The 22,250-nt window shown below is 40.8% G+C and overlaps 1 protein-coding gene and 1 long non-coding RNA gene across 3 annotated transcripts; one reads left to right on the plus strand and one right to left on the minus strand.

Annotated features, from left to right (window-relative positions):
• Window positions 1-4,745: 4,745 nt before the first annotated feature.
• On the minus strand, window positions 4,746-5,766 carry LOC143415960 (uncharacterized). Its single transcript, XR_013096390.1, has 2 exons — window positions 5,499-5,766; window positions 4,746-5,407 (listed from the first exon to the last, which is right to left on the minus strand). It is a non-coding gene; the product is annotated as an uncharacterized LOC143415960 (long non-coding RNA).
• A 3,004-nt stretch (window positions 5,767-8,770) lies between these two features.
• On the plus strand, window positions 8,771-12,569 carry LOC101474861 (hatching enzyme 1.2-like). 2 transcript variants are annotated; one of them, XM_076881369.1, is made up of 9 exons: window positions 8,771-8,870; window positions 9,107-9,134; window positions 9,227-9,277; window positions 9,586-9,717; window positions 10,325-10,442; window positions 11,113-11,291; window positions 11,608-11,689; window positions 11,905-12,029; window positions 12,122-12,569. In XM_076881369.1, coding segments are annotated over exons 1-9 (771 nt in total). In that variant the 5' UTR covers window positions 8,771-8,816; the 3' UTR covers window positions 12,124-12,569. The 2 variants fall into 2 exon arrangements, with proteins under 2 accessions (XP_076737484.1, XP_076737483.1); XM_076881368.1 differs by lacking the exon at window positions 12,122-12,569 and having other exon boundaries at window positions 11,905-12,037.
• Window positions 12,570-22,250: the final 9,681 nt, after the last annotated feature.

A 22,250-nucleotide genomic window follows, 5' to 3' on the forward strand; every position in this document is an offset into this window, starting at 1 on the left:
TTTTCTTACAGGCGTGCTCATTACTGAGCGCGCAATATCCACAGTCACATTTAGGTTAGCAGCAGTCTGTGGTTTAGCAGCCTCTTGAGCAGCAGCGTCCCTCTGCTTAGCATGGTGAACAAATACAGGAAGTGAACCATATATTGGGTGTGGGGGAGATTACCATTTTATGTTGTTAGAAACAGTGGGAAGTCATGCACACAGAGAGACACACATTCTCCTCACACACTCACTCACTCAAACACACACACACACACACACACACACACACACACACACACACACACACACACACACACACACACACATTCTCACATGCCCTATATGTTATGAGAGTGTGAGTAATGTGGATGTCTAAGTTGTGGGTGTGTTGGAGCGGGAAGAGGGAGGCAGCCGGGGATGGGGAGGAAAAGAAGGGGTTCCTACCGTCGTTCAGTATCCACCAAGGCAAGGGAGCCCAGGCCCATCCAGACCGGGGCCTACAGGGCAGCCCACCTGACCCCACCGCCGAGGAAACTGTACTCACCCTAACATTCAATCATCTCCGAGACTGCACAAGACAGTAGACACCCAGGTTAAGTTTATTCTCCACCTCTCTTATGACTCTATGACTCTTGTGGCTCCATCTTGCTGCGGACTGCGGCAATTTCCTCCGGCGAGAGGGTTAATTCGGGTGATACCCGCGACAGGTAGGGACAGTCATTAATAGTCAGTGGTCAAGCACCACTTTTCTTGCACCATTTGACCGATGGGGTTGGACTCGGGTGGTCCCGTTTAAACGTGATTGACAGGTAAACCTTTGCGCTTCAGGCGCAGACGGGATTCGAAAGCGCCTAGGAGTGGGGTTTCCGGGCAAGCCGTGGGGACCACTTTTAAATTATTATAGGGCTTAGAGATTTGACCGCCATCGGTGAGGGCGTTCCCGAAGCAGGTTGATTGACCAGCAAGGTTAGACCTGGGCTTAGAGGCGTTTAAATTAGTCGAAAAGTTAGGCGTACCGGTACTAAAGTTTTGAAGATGAAATGAAGATGTGATATGGTAATGGAATCATTTATAAGGGTGACAAGTTGCCCTGGCAACAGACTTTAGAAAGGAGAAGTAAAGAAAAGAGCAAGTATAGTGCAAAGCTGCACCGGAAATTTGACACAAAGAAAAGGGGAACTGAGTAAACGGAGTGTGTGTATGTGACGTGTTGCAAAAATATATAACGAGAATGGCTGCTGCTGCCTCAGACTTGAGCTGGCGTTTCTGTGTCTGCTCAGACTCCATTTATAGCTAGTTATAGGCCAATCTCCAACCTCACTCAAAACTGAGTGAGCTGCATTGGAAGCATGGAAGTGTCAGCTTTTGATCCACAGCCATTTGCTGATGAGAGCCAGTGTTGGCTTAATTCACTTTGTCCTGTTGGAGCATTACGCATGTATCTAGACAGGACTAAGGTGTTTAGGAAAGCAACCAGCTCTTTGTGTCCTCGCTCTCATAGAGGGAAGCCTCTGTCACACTAGCAGAGAGCACTAGAACTGAGAGCAGATATAACACCCCAACACAAAACAGATTGGAATCTCTAGCAATGGATATGACATGAGTCACACATGGCATGTAATGAAGGAACCATAGTGAAGGTGGGTCACAAAGCAACTTGGAGAACCAAAGCTCTGACAAAATGTTTTAGTCTGCGGCTGAACGTTGTTCCGGGATTTATCACTGCTCATTCTTTTTGTTCCCCAAGTGTCCTCGATGTCTAAACCTTTGTTATGGTCAAACCATCAGGCCAGATGAAACCATGCCTCTCACTAGAGCAGGGCCAAAAATATTTAGCACGATATACATTTGAAAATTTGCGATAACGATATAACTGACGATATAATTGACACTAGACAAAATACTTTACCACAACTTTATTAGTGCAAAAAACCCCATCAATGTATTTTCACTTAAACAAGCAGCTTTTTTATGTGCTTAAAGTTATATATAAACGTAACAGTGCAAATTCCTCGCTGACAGTTTAACCAAAAGGCATTTCCAGTGGAAACTGGCCGACATATCCTCAGCATAACCATGTATAATATCCACTAAACTTAAAAAGAGGTTATACACATACAATACGGTAACATTATGTTGAAGCACAGTACGTATCACTCCGCGAGGCTCCGCCTACGATAGCCGTAATGCTCCGACAATCCATCAAGGCTTCGTAGCTTAGCAAAGTCGTACTGAAACATTTGACAGATTTTCGAGCGCCGTGCACATAAAATCATTTCCAGATCAGTAAACACAACCAGAGGTCATACATAAGGCACACGGGATTATAAGGGGCTCTGTCGACTTTCAGAAAAATCAAAGGATTGATTTTAAGTGCACCGTATTTTCCAAACAACACGGTAATAACGACGGCCCGCTAGCATGCGCTACCAAAAATAGTGCTTTGTTGTGTATCTGACGGACGAAAGCTAAACCAGTTCCACACCACTGAAGTTGCAGCATTTTTACAAACCAGTTCTGGTTCATCTGTTTCATTCAAAGATCCGCTTTCGCTCTTCTCATTCTGCATCGCCACCGTGCTTTTTCACCATGTGTGTATGAAAACAAAGGCAATGCGCATGGGCGTTTTACCCATATTCTATCACGATATTTCATTTTCTTATCGTTGCCCAACATTATACCGGTATTACCGTGAACTGTATGATATGGCCCAACCCTACCTCACTTATCATCAGACCAGCAAACAGGGAGAAAAGCTAAGCTGGCAGCCAGCAGCTCCTTAAACATCATCTTTAAACATGCTTGACAGCTTGCTCCGTCTATAGTTATTTAGTCAGACAGGCAGCATGAACTAGTACAAACAATTACAGCAACAAATGCCGGATCATTGTTCAGGCGTGTGCATGACTGAGGTTTCATAACAGTTTTTATTAATCCTTTATTTATCCAGGTAAAAAATCTCATTGAGATTAAAAATCTCATTTCCAAGAGAGACCTGGCATCATAGCAACAAAAGTCACATACCACATAGGTATATAACATTTAAAACAAATACAATATCCCATACAAACATGTGTAAAATATACAATAACAGACCAAATTAAGAGTACATTTAAAAACAATCACACTGAGTAAAAGAGCTGTTCTCTCGTTCCTTTAAAACAGACTTAAACTTTCCCAAGGTAACCAATTCTGATAATTTCAGTTCCTTCTGCAGATTATTCCAGGAAGCAGGGGCAGCATATTTAAAAGCCCTTTTCCCCAATTCTGTTCTAATTTTTGGGACAATCAATTGTATGATTTTGTTCGAACGAAGGTTGTATTGGTTGTGATTTTTACACATATAAACACATAAATAAGATGGAACCAGCCCAAGGAGAGATTTATAGATAAAAATCAACCAATGGGAGAGTCTACGAATATGCAAAGATGGACATTTAGCAGCAGCATACAAAGAACAATGATGTACACGACTTTCATAGCCAGTAATAAAACGTAAAGCACAATGGTACACAGTATCCAACCTCTTTAGGTAGTGGGCAGGTGCATTCATAAAAAGCAGGTCACCATAATCCAATAAAGGTAAAAAGGTTGCACGAATCAAATGTTTTCTCACTTGGAGGGAGAAACAGGATTGGTTTCTAAAAAAGTAACCTAGTTTTAGTTTTAACTTCAACACAAGCCTTTGAATGTGAGTCTTAAATGACAAATTCTGATCTATAATGATCCCTAGATACTTGTAGGATGTGACCATTTCAATTTCAGATCCTTGAATTGTTTTAATCTTAGGAGACGTAGCTAACAACTCTTTGCCATTTGAGAATAGCATGAACTTGGATTTCTCTGGATTTAACACCAACTTAAGTTGAGTTAAATGGGACTGAACGACATCAAAGGCAGACTGCAGAAATTGCAGGGTTTGTGCTACTGAAGGGGATGAACAATAAATAATTGTATCATCTGCATAAAGATGAAATGCTGCATTTGACAAATTATCACAAAGGTTGTTTATGTAAAGAGAAAATAGCAATGGTCCTAATATGGAACCCTGCGGAACTCCTTTGGATACTGGGAGAAAAGAGGAAGAAGACCCAGCAGCACGGACACACTGTTTTCTTGCTGACAAGTAATTTGAAAACCAACTTACAGCATTTACAGATATACCAATATTGTTTAGTCTATTTAATAAAATAGCATGGTCAAATGTGTCAACAATGTCATTAACCACTTTAATAGCAGCAGTTATTGTGCTGTGTTGTTTTCTGAATCCTGACTGATGTTGGGAAAGAACTGAATTTTTGTCCAAAAAGTCTTTCAGTTGTTCACTAATGAACTTTTCTAGAACTTTTGCTAGAACACACAATTTAGATATGGGCCTGTAACAACAGTTATGAAGAAACACATCAGCAGAAACTAAATGGCTGATCAGATTACTATGTGATGCATCATGATGGTGGTGGGAATATTCAAGTCTGTGGGGGTTTTAATCTTCTCAATCTAAACACTTGCACTGAACTGACTCCACCCTACACAAGAAGAAGTAGCACTCTAATCTTGAGAGACATGATCCACTCTCTGGTTTCAGTTTTCTGATGTTTGGTAGGATTTTAAATGCAGAACATGTATTTATGTAGTAGTATTTGTGCATTTGTTACATTTGTTGCACATTAAAAAAGGCACCTGTAACATTCTGTCCAACTTTAAGCAAAACACATATTTCTAAAATAACTTAAAATATAATAATGAAACAATACTGCCCCCTGTTGCTTGAAATATGGAATTTTATTTGATAGCACTTCTTATAGAAAGAGACAACAAACCAAAGATAAAACCCCTCGAAAAACAAAAGCAAGAAAAATTAGAAGACATTGTCAGAAAAATCTATTTTAAAATATCAGAAGAAAGATTCTTCTTCTTACACTTGTGACACTGGACTATATCTACACACTATATCTTGTTGATACATGTTGGTCATGTATAAGACAACAGTCATGATCATTCCATGAAAGACTTGACTTTTTGTTTTGTTCACATATTTTTTCACTTTGCTGTTTTGCCAAACAAAAAGTTTTGAGACATGTCGCAGTCGCAAGGTTTGGTTCTATGTCTGCATCATTTACAGTTACAAAGTTAATTATCAAACTGCACAGATTGAGAAATCCATTAATGATAGTTTATAGTCTAACAAAAGGGGAGAAAACCTCAACAGAAAGCGAGTTAACACCATCACCCTCTGGTATATAAGCCTGCCGTTTAGCTCGTAAAACAAAGACCCAGAACTTCAACTCTCTAAATGTGATATTTGCAGCACATTTTATGTTTCTTTTATCATTTTTAAGTATAGTGGATCCAATCCCTTGGTGTAATGCTGGTGTTTGGGCATCTGAAGAGTCTGGATGCAAAGTTGAAGGTTCTTGCTGAATTTCTGGTTAGGAAAAAAAATCAACTCCGATCAGTACTTGCTTCGAACAAAAAGATACCAAATTTCTTTTTTGTGGGTGTGTCTTAATACTCACAGCATCCATAAAGCCTGTTTACACGGGCGATGTCATTGGCACTCATTCGGAAAGCATTTCCAAAATTAAGATTAGGATTGGACCTGGCAACAATGGTTGGCTGCCCATTCTTGGAGAAGGCGAGTCTAAAAGAACAAACAACAGCACACAAACACACATACGCGGTTATATTAGGAAAACAGAGGAGAAAATGGGCCCATAAAGTATTTAACATTAAAAATCCATTCCCCACTGAGTGTGTGCATGTTTTTGTTAGTCTGGATTACATTTTCTTGCAGAAAATGCAAAACATTTTTGTTTGCTCAGTAACTTTAGGGTGGCGACGGCGTGAGCGCCGTTTACTCCTGGGAACTGTGCCGTGAGTTCCCGAGGCTGTAGACGCGGGCACCTCAGGGAAGTCAGCTGACTGAGCCGATGACGGGCCGGGCTGCGCCGAAGGGAGGGACAGGGAGCTTGTGCAGCTCCGAGCGTGGAAGTCCCAGGAAGAGCGCAAAGGACTGCAGCGGAGAAAGGCTGCTTGTCGGAGGCACGAAATCTCTCCTCGGCCGCCGAGTAACCCTCTTCTTTGCGCGGGACGTGGGCGGCGACAGGGGAGGTGAACCGGAAGTTGAAAAGGCCGGAGGAGTTGTGGCAGGCGATAGGCTGAATCCTCCAACTCTTATCACCGTGGGACGATGTGGGGAAAAGGCAGCAGCGTTTGCAGTTTGGAGGCTGCGCGGCCCACCTAGAGCCAATCGAGTCCCATAGAAGGCAGACTCGCGCTCCCGGGCATGCCGAGCCTCCTGCCTTCTCCTCTCGTTAGGGAAGGCGGGGTCTGCACGCTGCCGGTTCCGTAGGGAGTTTGCTGGGTCCATTACTGGTCGCGTTCTTCTGTCATGGATCGCTGTGTGGCAGGCAGGATGAGGACCCAATCGCAAAACTCACAGACACGGGGGATGAACTCCTGAAGTGGGAGCACGCGGGGAACACAGGTGACACTGATAATCATAACAAGACACGGCAGGCGTGAACACAACACTAACGGGAGACGGGCAAAGTAAAACAGGAAGTACAGAGGTTCAGACAGGAGGAGAGAGAGCACGGGGAGAACACAGACCTAACGGGCTGGGGAAAACATAGAATGAAACACAAGGAGGGGAGACGAGGGCTCACAGATACATAGAGGGGCACACAGGGAATAAAAGTCACAAGGGGAAAACACATAAGGAACAAAATACAAAAATACATGGAAACTAAGAATACTGGGCCAACATGGCCCAGGACCATGACACCCATTATTGCATAATGTGGTAATATACTCCAGACTGTGGTGTATAAAGATGGACAGTGTTGATATGGGTAGCACTGTGGCCCCACAGCACTTCAAACCCTTGACGTGTCAGGTCAGGCATCCATAGAATAAAACCTGCACACATGCAGCTATGGCACATTCCTAAGTTAAACTGTGCTGAAAGATCTGATGAGTTCTTTAAGTCCCTATCTCAAAGCCAGCATGACTGCGATGGTGCCCTAAAACTTCCAGTAAACACTCCTATTTAGATCACACTTCCCAAACTGAAAGTTCATGTTGATGAACCAGTAAGACTAGCAGGTACAGTAACTTGTCCCTTTCCTTCTTTCCTTTCCCAGACACTAGCAGGAATTCAAAAAAACCTCTGTTTCCACATGAAAAGAATCTTCTAAGTGGATCAATTGTGGTTACAAGCGTGGCTGTAGCTCAGGTGGTAGAGCAGATCAGCTATTGATTGGAAGGTTGGTGGTTCGATCCTTGGTTTCCCAAGGATGAACTGCAGTGCAAATATTGTTGGGCCAAACACTAACCCCAAGTTGCCCTACGATGCGTTCATCGGAGTGTAAATGTGTGTGAATATTATTTGTTTACACTTGAGTTTAGAAGTTCTTGTGTGAGTGGGTGAATGTGGCATGTTGTATACAGCGCTTTGAGTACACCAGGAGAGTAGAAAAGCGTTATATAAAAATTAGTCCATCAACCAAAGTGATACAGAGAAATAAAAAGTTTTTTAATAAATAAAATGAACATTTAAACATTCTTTCTCCATTTATTGATTTATATCTTTTATGAAATTGTTTTAAGCACAGCCTTTTTCAGGTTGCACACAAGGAAGCTGCATTTACAAGAACTAATCTTAAAAACCTGTTTCCTGGTTTCCATCCCAGCCCTTTGTCTCACGTAGCACTGAGTCTTTTGTCACTTGAAATTTCTCATCAATTCATACATAATCTTCTTTCATGTGTGTCTTGCTTACTGAGAATTGATAGAGACAGTTCTCCTTACTCAGGAGCCGAGGTATTAAAAATAGCCAAAAAGCTATTTTTAATACCTCGATCTGCACAAAATATTAAACTCTAACTATTATATAAGACATCGCAGCAAGCCACAACAAATCACTCATAGTTTGCCATTTGTCTAATGTTACAGGATTTTAAAATGATTATTAATTAATTTATGGCACATTTATCCCAGAAGGTCTGATGAATTGTTTGGTTTTCCTTCTCTAGCGCCTTACTTCATATCTTTGTTCATTCAGACCACATATTCAGTGTTTGCATTTTATGTGAGTATTTCCTTAATGTGATGCTTGACTGAATTTCAGAAGGAAGAACTTTATTTTGTAAGCTAGCAATGAAATGTTTTACAAACTGAGGCAAAGGTGCAAATTGAGTACATATGAGGAAAATGTTGTTGTTATTGACTATTTTGCCCAAAGGTAATTATGTTGTTAAAAGAATTTCATTCCAGTCTGATTGAAATTAAATTTCTATCAGCATTTTTTTGGGCTTTGCAACTTTTAATTGCAATTATTTAATGCTCTGAATGTTTACGTCAGCCTCAAAAAATGTTTGCAATGTCCTTGATTGAAGTTTCCTTCCTGGAAATTTGTTGCTGCTTTAGTGTTTTGGCATCAGCAAAAAGAAACTAATGGATTGATAACTAAAAAGACAGCCCTGAAACCTCAGCCACACCCTGTGTGAGCTATCTATAAAGATGGAGCAGCCGAACACCTGCTGCATCCAGCAAACACCTGGTACAACAGGTAAGCCTCCTCATATCATCTCCCTGCATGCTGAATCCTCTACGTAGGGAAATCCCAGATATCTGATTCTCTTCATGTGGATGTTGTCTGCTCAGCATTTTCATTGGGAGAAAAGTTAACATCCAGATGAACAGAATCAGCTGTTGGGTTGCCCGTATCCCACTTATTTGCCTTTCTATTCCAGCAGATACATTCATTGAAGTTCTTTTTAAACAGTGCTGTTCAGATTGTGACTGTAGGTTAACTGCAGAGGACCAACATCATGACTCCAGCCTTTTTCTTCTCCATCTGCCTGTCAATGACAGCCGTTTGTCTGGTAAGCTTGACTCTTCCAGCAAAGCCATTAAATGTTGTTCAACACTGCCGGCTGTTCTGTGAAAGTAATTCTAACTGTGTCTGCTTAACAGACATGGCTGCTTGTTATGAGCGTTTAAGCGTGACGCAGTTGAAGTATTTTCACATAATAGTTTTTGTTTGCCAACAATAACATTTGTCAGTGTGATTTCAAATGTGATTAATAGTAAGTTGAAAATGTCTTGTTTTTTATTGCAGAGGGCTGCTGTCATTAGAAATATAACTGGTACGTTCAGTGATGAAATACTTCCAACATATTGAGGTGTTTTTAATATAAGAGATTAAAGTTAATCTGCTGGTTTCCTCTTGTATCCACAGATGAGTCTCTGGGTGCCTCAGCGATCATTGAAAAAGTCAATGCTAACTCAAGTAAGTGAAGATTTACAAAATAAAACTCTTTTTTGTTAACATATAAATTCTGGATGAAAATGAAAGATCCCTGAGAACTCACATGTTAACATACAGTAAACTCCCAACAGACACAATGATCAATCAGCCTTTTGGTCATTTACTGGCTTGTCTTAGTCAGCTGTTTTATTTGTGTTATTATCAAACATTGTAATTGTGCGATCAATAAAGTAAATGCTGTAAGCATTTACCTCTTTGTTTTGACATAACTGAGCAAATGGCAGCCCAAGTATCGAGCATTTAACCACTCTCTGTTTGTTGTTCTGCAGCAAAAGTGTTGGTTCATGGTGACATTGTGCCCACTGCTACCAGGAATGCTGTTCCATGCACAGCCACTGGCTGCAAGTGGCCTAAAACGGGACGCTTTGTCTATGTACCTGTCTCCATTGGCACTGAATACAGTAAGCAGTACAAACTTTAACCATTAAACACAGACTTTATGAAAAGGAGAGATGGATAAAAATAGTTAAATAAAACCCATTATTATATAAATATATATATATTATATATTTCAAGTGGTTTCCAAAAATACTGCTTTGTTAACTATGCTGTTTTATTGTGGGATTAACTAAAAAGCATTTAAACTGAAAAGTCATATTTGTATAAGTATGCTGAATTGATATCATACACAGATGCACACAATTTTCAAATTATGTTTTCATTTAATGTCACTTTCTCAATTTTTCTATTTCAAGACAGACAGACAGACAGACAGACAGACAGACAGACAGACAGACAGACAGACAGACAGACAGATAGATAGATAGATAGATAGATAGATAGATAGATAGATAGATAGATAGATAGATAGATAGATAGATAGATAGATAGATAGATAGATAGATAGATTGATTTTGGCGGCCCTGTCATTCCGATGGGAACTCAGAGATCCTCGAAGCAGCACAGATTGTAAATACTGTTTATGCTGCCAAGTTGAAATGGCTGAAACATATTGAAGATCCTGAATACTGAAGAAGCTCCTCATCAGACTCATATTTGAATCTGCAGGCAGCCAAGAGCGCAACGTCATCATCAATGCCCTAGTCACCTTCCACGCTTCCACCTGCATCCGGTTTGTCTGGCGTACAAGCCACAGAGATTTCCTTCACTTCTTCTCTGGACAAGGGTGAGAATGCACTTGCTGTACTTAGACTGTACTTGTATCTATATGGCAGGACAGGACTGATACACCCACACCCTCTAAACCCTTCAAAAATGCAATTCTGAAAATGATTGCATTACAAATATTCTGTATGTGTCATCAAAACAGGTTCTTGAAGGACCATTCTGCATTGACCTTGTACTGTAAAATGTCCAGTTTTATTTTTGTTTGCTACTAGATGAAATGTATACTGTTGCATAGGAGTGTAAAGAGCATTTTATTCATCTGCTCTTAATTATTTCACATACTATTTGGTCCACTAGTTCCAAAACTAGAGACTGGCACCTTGTAAGGCGAGAAGATGAATCTGGTGGGTTATTAGATGATTAAGGGACGACAGATGTTTAAAAAGCTTCTGAGATTGATTGACCGCTATCTGTTTATTTACTTTAGTTGATAATGGATATGTGTGTTTTTTATTTTAAAATATTATTTAAGATATTAAAGTACAAAAGCTAAAGTGTGGTTCGAGCAGTGTCTATAGAGCCACAGTGTCAAAGTCGGTCACATGATTACTGTCATTGCTTTTCTTGGTACTTTAGCCTTAGCATGACTAGCTGAAGGAGGAGGATGCACAGTGCTAGGCTATAGAACAGTCCATCTATTTTTTAAGTGATGTCATTGTGTCTATCAGGTGTTATTCATACCTGGGCCGTCAGAATGGAGGACAGCTAGTCTCCCTGCAGAGAAATGGTTGCTTGTTTCAGTCGACGGTGCAACATGAGGTTCTTCATGCTCTGGGCTTCCACCACGAGCAGGTCCGCTCTGACAGAGATCGGCATGTGAGGATCCTTACCGGGAACATCATCACAGGTCAGCTGAACTACCCAAAACGTTGGTTACAGTTAACTTAGTACACAATGGGACATCCTCCTGTTTCACAGCAGTGTACATATTACAAGTAATCTGTGCTTTTCCAAACTCAGCACATAAAACACTGCAGTTCAAGCGAGCACTGCATAGAAGATTTTGTTTGTATTTCTTTAGTCCCAAGACTATCAAACAAATGACCACAGGAGAGATTAGCTAGCATTTCGATCTATACATCGTCAAAGAGCTGAGACTGAAGACGGATTTTGAAGTGGAAGCATATAAAAACATGTAATATTTTCTGGAAATCTTTGTTTAGGACAAGAGCGCAACTTTGTGAAAGTGCAGACCAACAATTTGGGGACTCCCTATGACTTCAACTCTGTCATGCACTATGGCAGGTGAGTTGCTGTGTGAGATGGACTTTGTAAGGTTTTATATTTCCTTACATGTTTTGCATTTTCTGCAAGAAAATGTAATCCAGACTAACAAAAACATGCACACACTCAGTGGGGAATGGATTTTTAATGTTAAATACTTTATGGGCCCATTTTCTCCTCTGTTTTCCTAATATAACCGCGTATGTGTGTTTGTGTGCTGTTGTTTGTTCTTTTAGACTCGCCTTCTCCAAGAATGGGCAGCCAACCATTGTTGCCAGGTCCAATCCTAATCTTAATTTTGGAAATGCTTTCCGAATGAGTCCCAATGACATCGCCCGTGTAAACAGGCTTTATGGATGCTGTGAGTAATTAAGACACACCCACAAAAAAGAAATTTGGTATCTTTTTGTTTGAAGCAAGTACTGATCGGAGTTGATTTTTTTTCCTAACCAGAAATTCAGCAAGAACCTTCAACTTTGCATCCAGACTCTTCAGATGCCCAAACACCAGCATTACACCAAGGGATTGGATCCACTATACTTAAAAATGATAAAAGAAACATAAAATGTGCTGCAAATATCACATTTAGAGAGTTGAAATTCTGGGTCTTTGTTTTACGAGCTAAACGGCAGGCTTATATACCAGAGGGTGATGGTGTTAACTCGCTTTCTGTTGAGGTTTTCTCCCCTTTTGTTAGACTATAAACTATCATTAATGGATTTCTCAATCTGTGCATTTGATAATTAACTTTGTAACTGTAAATGATGCAGACATAGAACCAAACCTTGCGACTGCGACATGTCTCAAAACTTTTTGTTTGGCAAAACAGCAAAGTGAAAAAATATGTGAACAAAACAAAAAGTCAAGTCTTTCATGGAATGATCATGACTGTTGTCCTATACATGACCAACATGTATCAACAAGATATAGTGTGTAGATATAGTCCAGTGTCACAAGTGTAAGAAGAAGAATCTTTCTTCTGATATTTTAAAAATCGATTTTTCTGACAATGTCTTCTAATTTTTCTTGCTTTTGTTTTTCGAGGGGTTTTATCTTTGGTTTGTTGTCTCTTTCTGTAAGAAGTGCTATCAAATAAAATTCCATATTTCAAGCAACAGGGGGCAGTATTGTTTCATTATTATATTTTAAGTTATTTTAGAAATATGTGTTTTGCTTAAAGTTGGACAGAATGTTACAGGTGCCTTTTTTAATGTGCAACAAATGTAACAAATGCACAAATACTACTACATAAATACATGTTCTGCATTTAAAATCCTACCAAACATCAGAAAACTGAAACCAGAGAGTGGGTCATGTCTCTCAAGATTAGAGTGCTACTTCTTCTTGTGTAGGGTGGAGTCAGTTCAGTGCAAGTGTTTAGATTGAGAAGATTAAAACCCCCACAGACTTGAATATTCCCACCACCATCATGATGCATCACATAGTAATCTGATCAGCCATTTAGTTTCTGCTGATGTGTTTCTTCATAACTGTTGTTAAAAACTGTTATGAAACCTCAGTCATGCACACGCCTGAACAATGATCCGGCATTTGTTGCTGTAATTGTTTGTACTATCATGCTGCCTGTCTGACTAAATAACTATAGACGGAGCAAGCTGTCAAGCATGTTTAAAGGTGATGTTTAAGGAGCTGCTGGCTGCCAGCTTAGCTTTTCTCCCTGTTTGCTGGTCTGATGATAAGTGAGGTAGGGTTGGGTCATATCATACAGTTCACGGTAATACCGGTATAATGTTGGGCAACGATAAGAAAATGAAATATCGTGATAGAATATGGGTCGGAGCATTTCGACTATCGTAGGCGGAGCCTCGCGGAGTGATACGTACTGTGCTTCAACATAATGTTACCGTATTGTATGTGTATAACCTCTTTTTAAGTTTAGTGGATATTATACATGGTTATGCTGAGGATATGTCGGCCAGTTTCCACTGGAAATGCCTTTTGGTTAAACTGTCAGCGAGGAATTTGCACTGTTACGTTTATATATAACTTTAAGCACATAAAAAAGCTGCTTGTTTAAGTGAAAATACATTGATGGGGTTTTTTGCACTAATAAAGTTGTGGAGTTGTAAAGTATTTTGTCTAGTGTCATTTATATCGTCGGTTATATCGTTATTGCAAATTTTCAAATGTATATCGTGCTAAATATTTTTGGCCCTGCTCTAGTGAGAGGCATGGTTTCATCTGGCCTGATGGTTTGACCATAACAAAGGTTTAGACATCGAGGACACTTGGGGAACAAAAAGAATGAGCAGTGATAAATCCCGGAACAACGTTCAGCCGCAGTCTAAAAACATATTGCCAGAGCTTTGGTTCTCCAAGTTGCTTTGTGACCCACCTTCACTATGGTTCCTTCATTACATGCCATGTGTGACTCATGTCATATCCATTGCTAGAGATGCCAATCTGTTTTGTGTTGGGGTGTTATATCTGCTCTCAGTTCTAGTGCTCTCTGCTAGTGTGACAGAGGCTTCCCTCTATGAGAGCGAGGACACAAAGAGCTGGTTGCTTTCCTAAACACCTTAGTCCTGTCTGGATACATGCGTAATGCTCCAACAGGACAAAGTGAATTAAGCCAACACTGGCTCTTATCAGCAAATGGCTGTGGATCAAAAGCTGACACTTCCATGCTTCCAATGCAGCTCACTCAGTTTTGAGTGACAGAGTCTTTAAGTCAATACACTAAGGTCTCAAAAGGCACCTCTGAGAGCCCCTTATAACCTGTGGGAAAATCCCAGGAGGAATCAGCAGGCTAAGAGAAGGCCTCAGTGTGCAAGTCCCTTTCATTAACCTACTAATAAGAGAATGCTGGCAAGTTGGTGGGATGGCAGTCATGTCTTGTTTGATGGTAAATGGTAAATGGACTGGTTCTTATATAGTGTTTTTCTACTCTTCTGAGAACTCAAGCGCTTTATACAACAAAAAAACAAACTAAAAACCAGCAAAACAATGACTTACATATAAAAAATCACAAAGAAAGAACAATACAGTTTCCACATCTGAACCAAAGAGTAAAACAGTGAAATGTGGATTATTATTTTTTTTGTGTGTCCCGTTTGGATCTTTAGCCATCAGAATTGTTGTCTTAAGGCCAAGAAAGATGCCAAGCGGATTTATTTTACCAAGTGGATCATCATGGCCTTGCCATATTGGTCCATTTCATTGACCTTTATTATAATTATGAATTTATTTTATTTTCAGTTGCTACAAACGGGACAGACATGACTGGGGGATAGGACAGGGAGAAAGAATGAAATGTGGATTATTAAATATTAGGTCTCTCTCCTCCAAGTCTCTGTTAGCTCATGACTTAATGATTGATCAACAAATTAATTTACTCTGCCTTATAGAAAAAAAGGCCCTCAGATCAGAAGTACCTGACTCCGTGGTATAATTCTCAAACACGTACCCTAAAGCAGATGACTCGTAAGCTGGAGAGGAAATGGCGTGTCACAAATTTAGAGGATCATCATTTAGCCTGGAGAAATAGTTTGCTGCTTTATAAGAAAGCCCTCCGCAAAGCCAGAACATCTTACTATTCATCACTGATTGAAGAAAATAAGAACAACCCCAGGTTTCTCTTCAGCTCTGTAGCCAGGCTGACAAACAGTCAGAGCTCTGTTGAGCCAACCATCCCTTTAACGTTAACTAGTAATGACTTCATGAGCTTCTTCACAAATAAAATTTTTATCATTAGAGAAAAAATTACAAATAATCATCCCACAGATGTAATATTATCTACAGCTACTCTTAGTACCATTGATGTTAAGTTAGACTCTTTTTCTCCAATTGATCTTTCTGAGTTAGCTTCAATAATTACTTCCTCCAAACCATCAACGTGTCTTTTAGACCCCATTCCTACAAAACTGCTCAAAGAAGTCCTGCCATTAATTAATTCTTCGATCTTAAATATGATCAACCTATCTCTAATGATCGGCTATGTACCACAGGCCTTCAAGCTGGCTGTAGTTAAACCTTTACTCAAAAAGCATCTCTAGACCCAGCAGTCTTAGCTAATTATAGGCCAATCTCCAACCTTCCTTTCATATCAAAAATCCTTGAAAGAGTAGTTGTCAAACAGCTAACAGATCATCTGCAGAGGTTTATTTGAAGAGTTTCAGTCAGGTTTCAGAGCTCATCACAGCACAGAAACAGCTTTAGTGAAGGTTACAAATGATCTTCTTATGGCCTCTGACAGTGGACTCATCTCTGTGCTTGTCCTGCTAGACCTCAGTGCAGCGTTCGATACTGTCGACCATAATATCCTATTAGAGCGATTAGAACATGCTGTAGGTATTACAGGTACTGCGCTGCAGTGGTTTGTATCATATCTACCGTATTTTCACGACCATAAGGCGCACTGTGCTAAAAGGCGCAGTCTCAGTTATGTGTGCCCTTACTGTATTTAACACACACATAAGGCGCACTGGATCATAGGGCGCATACAAGTACCGTATGCGTATTTAAAAATAAAGCGGGAGCAAACCTGAATTCGGTACCTTACTCACATTTTTATTACCAGTAATCGTCATCATCAACAACACACAAGCATACAAGTGTGCATATTTAAAAATAAAGCAGGAGCAAAACAAAGTTTGGTACTCACATTTTTATCATCAATCAAACCCATCGAAGTCCTCATCCTCTGTGTCTGAATTGAACAGCTGCGCTAAATCTCCATCAAACATGCCAGGTTCACTGTCTTCACCGTCAGAGTCACTTTTCGTGCCGTGCGGCTCCTCGGAAACGATGCCGGCTTTTGCGAAAGCTCGAACAACAGTGCCAGCAGACATGTTAGCCCAAGCATCTACAATCCATTGGCAAATTGTGGCGTAACTCGCCCGGCGCTGCCTTCCACTCTTAGTGAAACTGTGGTCTCCACCGGTCATCCATCGCTCCCAGGCCGCTCGCAGCCTTACTTTGAACGGGCGGTTCACACCGATGTCCAGCGGTTGGAGTTCCTTTGTCAGGCCTCCCGGAATGACAGCAAGCTCACAGTTCATTTGCTTCACAAGTTTTTTCACATCGGCTGTGAGATGGGCACGCATAGAGTCACAGATCAACAGCGATGGTGATGCGTGGAAAAAACCACCTGGTCTCCTTACATACACCTCCCTCAGCCAGTCTTTCATCATTTCTTCATCCATCCAGCCCTTTTCATTTGCCTTAATGATGATTCCTGCTGGAAACTTCTCTTTAGGCAAAGTCTTTCGCTTAAAAATCACCATAGGCGGCAGTTTCTGTCCATTAGCATGGCAGCCAAGCACAACAGTAAAAGAAGACTTTTCGTGCCCCGTTGTGCGTATCGCTACCGTGCTGGTCCCCTTCTTCTCCACAGTGTGACTCACCGGGATGTCAAAAGTGAGCGGGACCTCGTCCATGTTTGTGATGTGGCTGGGCTGGATGTTTTTCTCGCCGATGTGTTTGCTGCAGTAGGAGAAGATGGCCAGCTTTTCCTTATAATCTGCTGGAAGTTGCTGCGCTACCGTAGTCCTGGTCCGGATGGAAAAATGGCACCGTTTCATAAAACGAAAGCACCAAGACGGACCTCCTTGGAAATGTTCAATGTTCATCTCTTCAGCTAGTGAAACCGCTTTTAGCCGAATGGTGACCGTCGAAACGCTTCTCCCGCTCGCTCTTTGCTCGATGATCCACCGCTCGAGTCTTTCCTCCAACTCGAGCCACCTCGCCTTATGTCCGCGGAAACTCAGCTGCGTTTTCTTGACCTGCCGGAGCTTGTTTTCCAGCTTCCTCCATTTGCAAACCATCGATTCGTTAATCTTAAATTCTCTCGCCGCTGCTCGATTTCCATGTTCCTCCGCGTAGCTGATGGCCTTCAGTTTAAACTGTGCTTCGTAAGCGTGTCTCTTTGCCATTTTCAGGGTTGTTAAAACAACGATGTCCTGCATAATGCACATACCTGTTCTTTTATACAGGTATGTGCGATTGTCCCGGTATATACGATCAACGCCCACACTTCACCCTTTAACGATCTCATGGTGTTCTCTACTACGTCTTCCTTACAACACATAGGGCGCACCGCGCTATAGGGCGCGCCGCACTTTTTGAAGAAAATCTAAGACTTTTAAGTGCGCCTTATGGTCGTGAAAATACGGTATCTAATAGACTCCAATTTGTGCATGTAAATGGAGAGTCCTCTTCACACACTGAGGTTAATTATGGAGTTCCACAGGGTTCAGTGCTAGGACCAATTCTGTTTACACTATACATGCTTCCCTTAGGCAGCATCATTAGAAGACATAGCATACATTTACACTGCTATGCTGATGACAAAGACCTGGATGGCCGCTAACTTTCTGCTTCTTAATTCAGATCAAACTGAGGTTATTGTACTCGGCCCTGAAAATCTTAGAAATATGGTATCTAACCAGATTCTTACTCTGGATGGCATTACCTTGGCCTCCAGTAACACTGTGAGGAACCTTGGAGTCATTTTTGACCAGGACATGTCCTTCAAAGCACATATTAAACAAATATGTAAGACTGCTTTCTTCCATTTGTGCAACATCTCTAAAGTTAGAAATATCCTGTCTCAGAGTGACGCTGAAAAACTAGTTCATGCATTTATTACTTCCAGGCTGGACGACTGTAATTCATTATTATCAGGATGTCCAAAAAACTCACTGAAAAGCCTTCAGCTAATCCAAAATGCTGCAGCAAGAGTCCTGACAGGGACTAGAAAGAGAGAGCAGATTTCTCCTGTTTTGGCTTCCCTTCATTGGCTTCCTGTTAAATCCAGAATTCAAAATCCTGCTCCTCACATACAAGGTCTTAAATAATCAGGCCCCATCTTATCTTAATGACCTTGTAGTACCATATCACCCTATTAGAGCACTTCGCTCTCGCTCTGCAGGCCTACTTGTTGTTCCTAGAGTATTTAAAAGTAGAATGGGAGGCAGAGCCTTCAGTTTTCAGGCCCCTCTTCTGTGGAACCAGCTTCCAGTTTGGATTCAGGAGACAGACACTATCTCTACTTTCAAGATTAGGCTTAAAACTTTCCTTTTTGCTAAAGCATATAGTTAGGGCTGGACCAGGTGACCCTGAATCCTCCCGTAGTTATGCTGCAATAGACATAGGCTGCCGGGGATTCCCATGATGCATTGAGTTTTTCCTTTCCAGTCACCTTTCTCACTCACTATGTGTTAACAGACCTCTCTGCATTGAATCATATCTGTTATTAATCTCTGTCTCTCTTCCACAGCATGTCTTTATCCTGTCTTCCTTCTCTCACCCCAATCGGTCGCAGCAGATGGCCCCGCCCCTCCCTGAGCCTGGTTCTGCTAGAGGTTTCTTCCTGTTAAAAGGGAGTTTTTCCTTCCCACTGTTGCCAAAGTGCTTGCTCATAGGGGGTCATATGATTGCTGGGTTTTTCTCTGTATCTATGAAGCGCCTTGAGGGGACTTTTGTTGTGATTTGGTGCTATATAAATAAAATTGAATTGAATTTCATCTGAAAATGTTGAATTTTAGTAAAAACAATGCTCTGTAGTTTGATGCTGTCGTTACAGACAAAGTGGATGTTTAAAGCATTTGAAATGCTGTAAGTCTCCTTATCAGCTGGAAATATTAAAGCCATAAAATGACATAAAATGGATAAAAACGGATAAAAACTATTGAACAACATCAATGTTGAGCTTGTTCCAAAATTTGAATGTACATGTGTTGAAGGTGCTGCTCTTGTTGAATTGTTAAACATATTTTTCTTTCATCTGTAGAGCAACAAAACAAAAGTTTCATTTTCTTCAGCTTGAATATCGGCAGGTTCAGCAGGTCCTGAGGAAACTGTTTTCAGGATGTTGTATCCTATCCAAAAGCTTTTTGCAATTTTATATTGAGAAACATTATCCTTAACATATTTGACCGCATAAAGTATCATGGCCGTCACACTGTCATTTATATTTTTTTTAATAACTCGTGTCTTAAGTCATCCCATCATACAGGAAATAAAAAAGCCTGTGGTTCACTTTTACATCACAAAATGTTAGAAATATAAACCGTTCATAACAACCTGATAGGCTGGGAGTTTAAAATGCAAACCAATGGATGCAGAAGACGATAATGTCACAGAGCACACGGTGCCTATTATTGTGTAGACATTTAGAAATAAGAAGTCACATCTGTGGCTAAACCATTGTACACCACAACTTTAAAAATCTATAGTGTGTGAGGCTGTGTAGGTAAACGGGGACTTGCCGTTCTTGAACCTGCTGTTGTGTTGATTTTTGAGTGTTTGAACCCAGCGTGTGTCAAACCATCTGTTGGGGTTGTGGATTTGACACCTCAGCATCGTGAAAGTGGGGAAACATGTTTCTGGCTGAGCGTAAGATTTCTGCTTACAACTTGTAATCTCAGTTCTAAATTAAATTCAAAATGTTCTTTGTAAGTGTGGCTAATGTGTACTTTGACTTCTAAGGCGCACACACACACACACACACAAGAACAACAACACAGAGAAGAAGAAGAGGGGGTAGTTTTACTACGCATCATAAAAAACGCAATCACTCATCTTCCAGCTGTATCTTTGTGTTCTGACTTCAGAGTCCTTGTTACTGAGCCGTACTTTGGGGGTCAGACTGTTGTGATTCTGGGAGGAAAGGGTGAGGTGTGAGAGTTTAAACCATTACACACAAAACTTCAAAGACCTAAAGAGTGTGTGAGACTGCTAGCTGTGTCATTCAGCAATAAACCTATCTACAATGTATTAGTGTAACCCCCCTCAGTCTCTATGTCCGGTGCTGTATGAGTAAAACTCAGGACTCGAGATGGGTAGAGCTCAGGTGTGGTTTATTCCCCTTTTGTGGGTCTCTGCAATAACATGGGACATGAGTAACCATGGGTTTCCAGCAACAGGATTCCACCCAACACAGCAAAAGCTTCATTGCTACTAATGTATAAACAAATGATCGTATAGTGGAACTCTCAGTTTTCTCAAAATAAATAAAAAACAAATATTGATTGAAAAATAAAATGGCAACAAAATGTATCACGGAAAATAAAATAAAAACATTACTGCATTGTGGTTTAGGTAACGAAAGAGAAATTAATTCACTTAAATGCACATTCATGTGAATATAAATAAACTTCCAGACCAAAGCCAAAATTTCCTTTCATGTACAATAGTAAATGGAACAATGCTGCCATCTACTGGGCAAAACTTAATAAGCAGTATTACAGAATTAGCCTGCAGCTCAACCAAATACATGTTTCAAATACACATACCTGCAATAACATGGGACATGAATAACCATGGGTTTCCAGCAACAGGATCCCGCCCAACTATCAAGAGAAGTTTCAAATTATTAGACTCGACAGTCTCCTCTAGCTGTTAGCCGCTAGCTCAGCGTGTCCATTTTTCCTACCGTCTAACCCATTAATTGCAAAACAAGGTCATAGAACTGAATCTACTCTGATGCTACTGTATGGGCAGTTCATGCTGTTAATGCACTGTCATGTTAACTTCAATGAGGATTTTCAAATATGTTTTAAACTCATATTCAGTCAGGGCGGACTGAGGAAGAACTTACCACAGCAAAAGCTTCATTGCTACTAACGGATAAGCTTAGGGAAAGCCCGTTTACCAGTAGCAGACTTCCGCTGCGGATTTTCAAAATAAAGGTTTCTAAATAAACCCATGGTTGAGATCCCAAGGTTGACAGGAATTTAACAACAACAAAACCATATTCATTCTTTTACATCGTTACATTAGTAAAGAGCAACTTGGACTTCTGTCCCAATAAGCAACGGTTTAACAAATTTCACTGCAAACTATAAAAGGAATCTGGATTTAAATAGAACATAGTAGTGTTGGATTAAGTGCAGGAAACACTAGTATAAGGTGGAACAAATCTCCTTCAACATTCACAATGACCAAAGTGAGGACTACAGGCGTTTCTCTCAGTCAGCTGATTGTGTTCAGGGTAAATGCAGCTAAACACACTGAGACTGCTCTGTGATGTTCGTGAGCTGTGGCCTTTGTCGAACTCGGAGTGAACAAAAGCAGAAAAACAGTAAAACATGCAGTCATTGCAATTCTGGTTTATTTCATGAATACAACGAAACCTTTTAGTCCACAGAGCAAAGGAGCGTACATGATAAATGGATACACATAACACGGACAGTGTTATTAAAAACACGAGTCAACACTTCTTTCTCCCTGCAGCGTTACTGTAGTGACACTTTAACGATGCTTCATGGTGACTTCATGATGATAAAACATGTTCTCTCGTTAGCACATGTCTGCGCTGTCACTTGTCATGAAAATGTCCAGAGCCTGGGTTCAAGCTTCCTCTTCAATCACCACTCATCATTATTAGGGCGCACAATAGATTTGGACCACATCTTAACACTAGAGGGCAGCACGGAGCAGGAGATCGCTGCTTTGGAGTCAGTCCTAAAAATAACCCATCGTCATGGTGATGCAAATAGACAGCTTGTGTGTGTGTGTGTGCGTGTGCGTGCGTGCGTGCGTGTGTGTGTGTGTGTGTGTGTGTGTGTGTGTGTGTGTGTGTGTGTGTGTGTGTGTGTGTGTGTGTGTGCATGTCTGA

The sequence above is a fragment of the Maylandia zebra genome, unplaced genomic scaffold (genome assembly GCF_041146795.1).
Source record: "Maylandia zebra isolate NMK-2024a unplaced genomic scaffold, Mzebra_GT3a scaffold11, whole genome shotgun sequence".
NCBI lineage: Eukaryota > Metazoa > Chordata > Actinopteri > Cichliformes > Cichlidae > Maylandia > Maylandia zebra.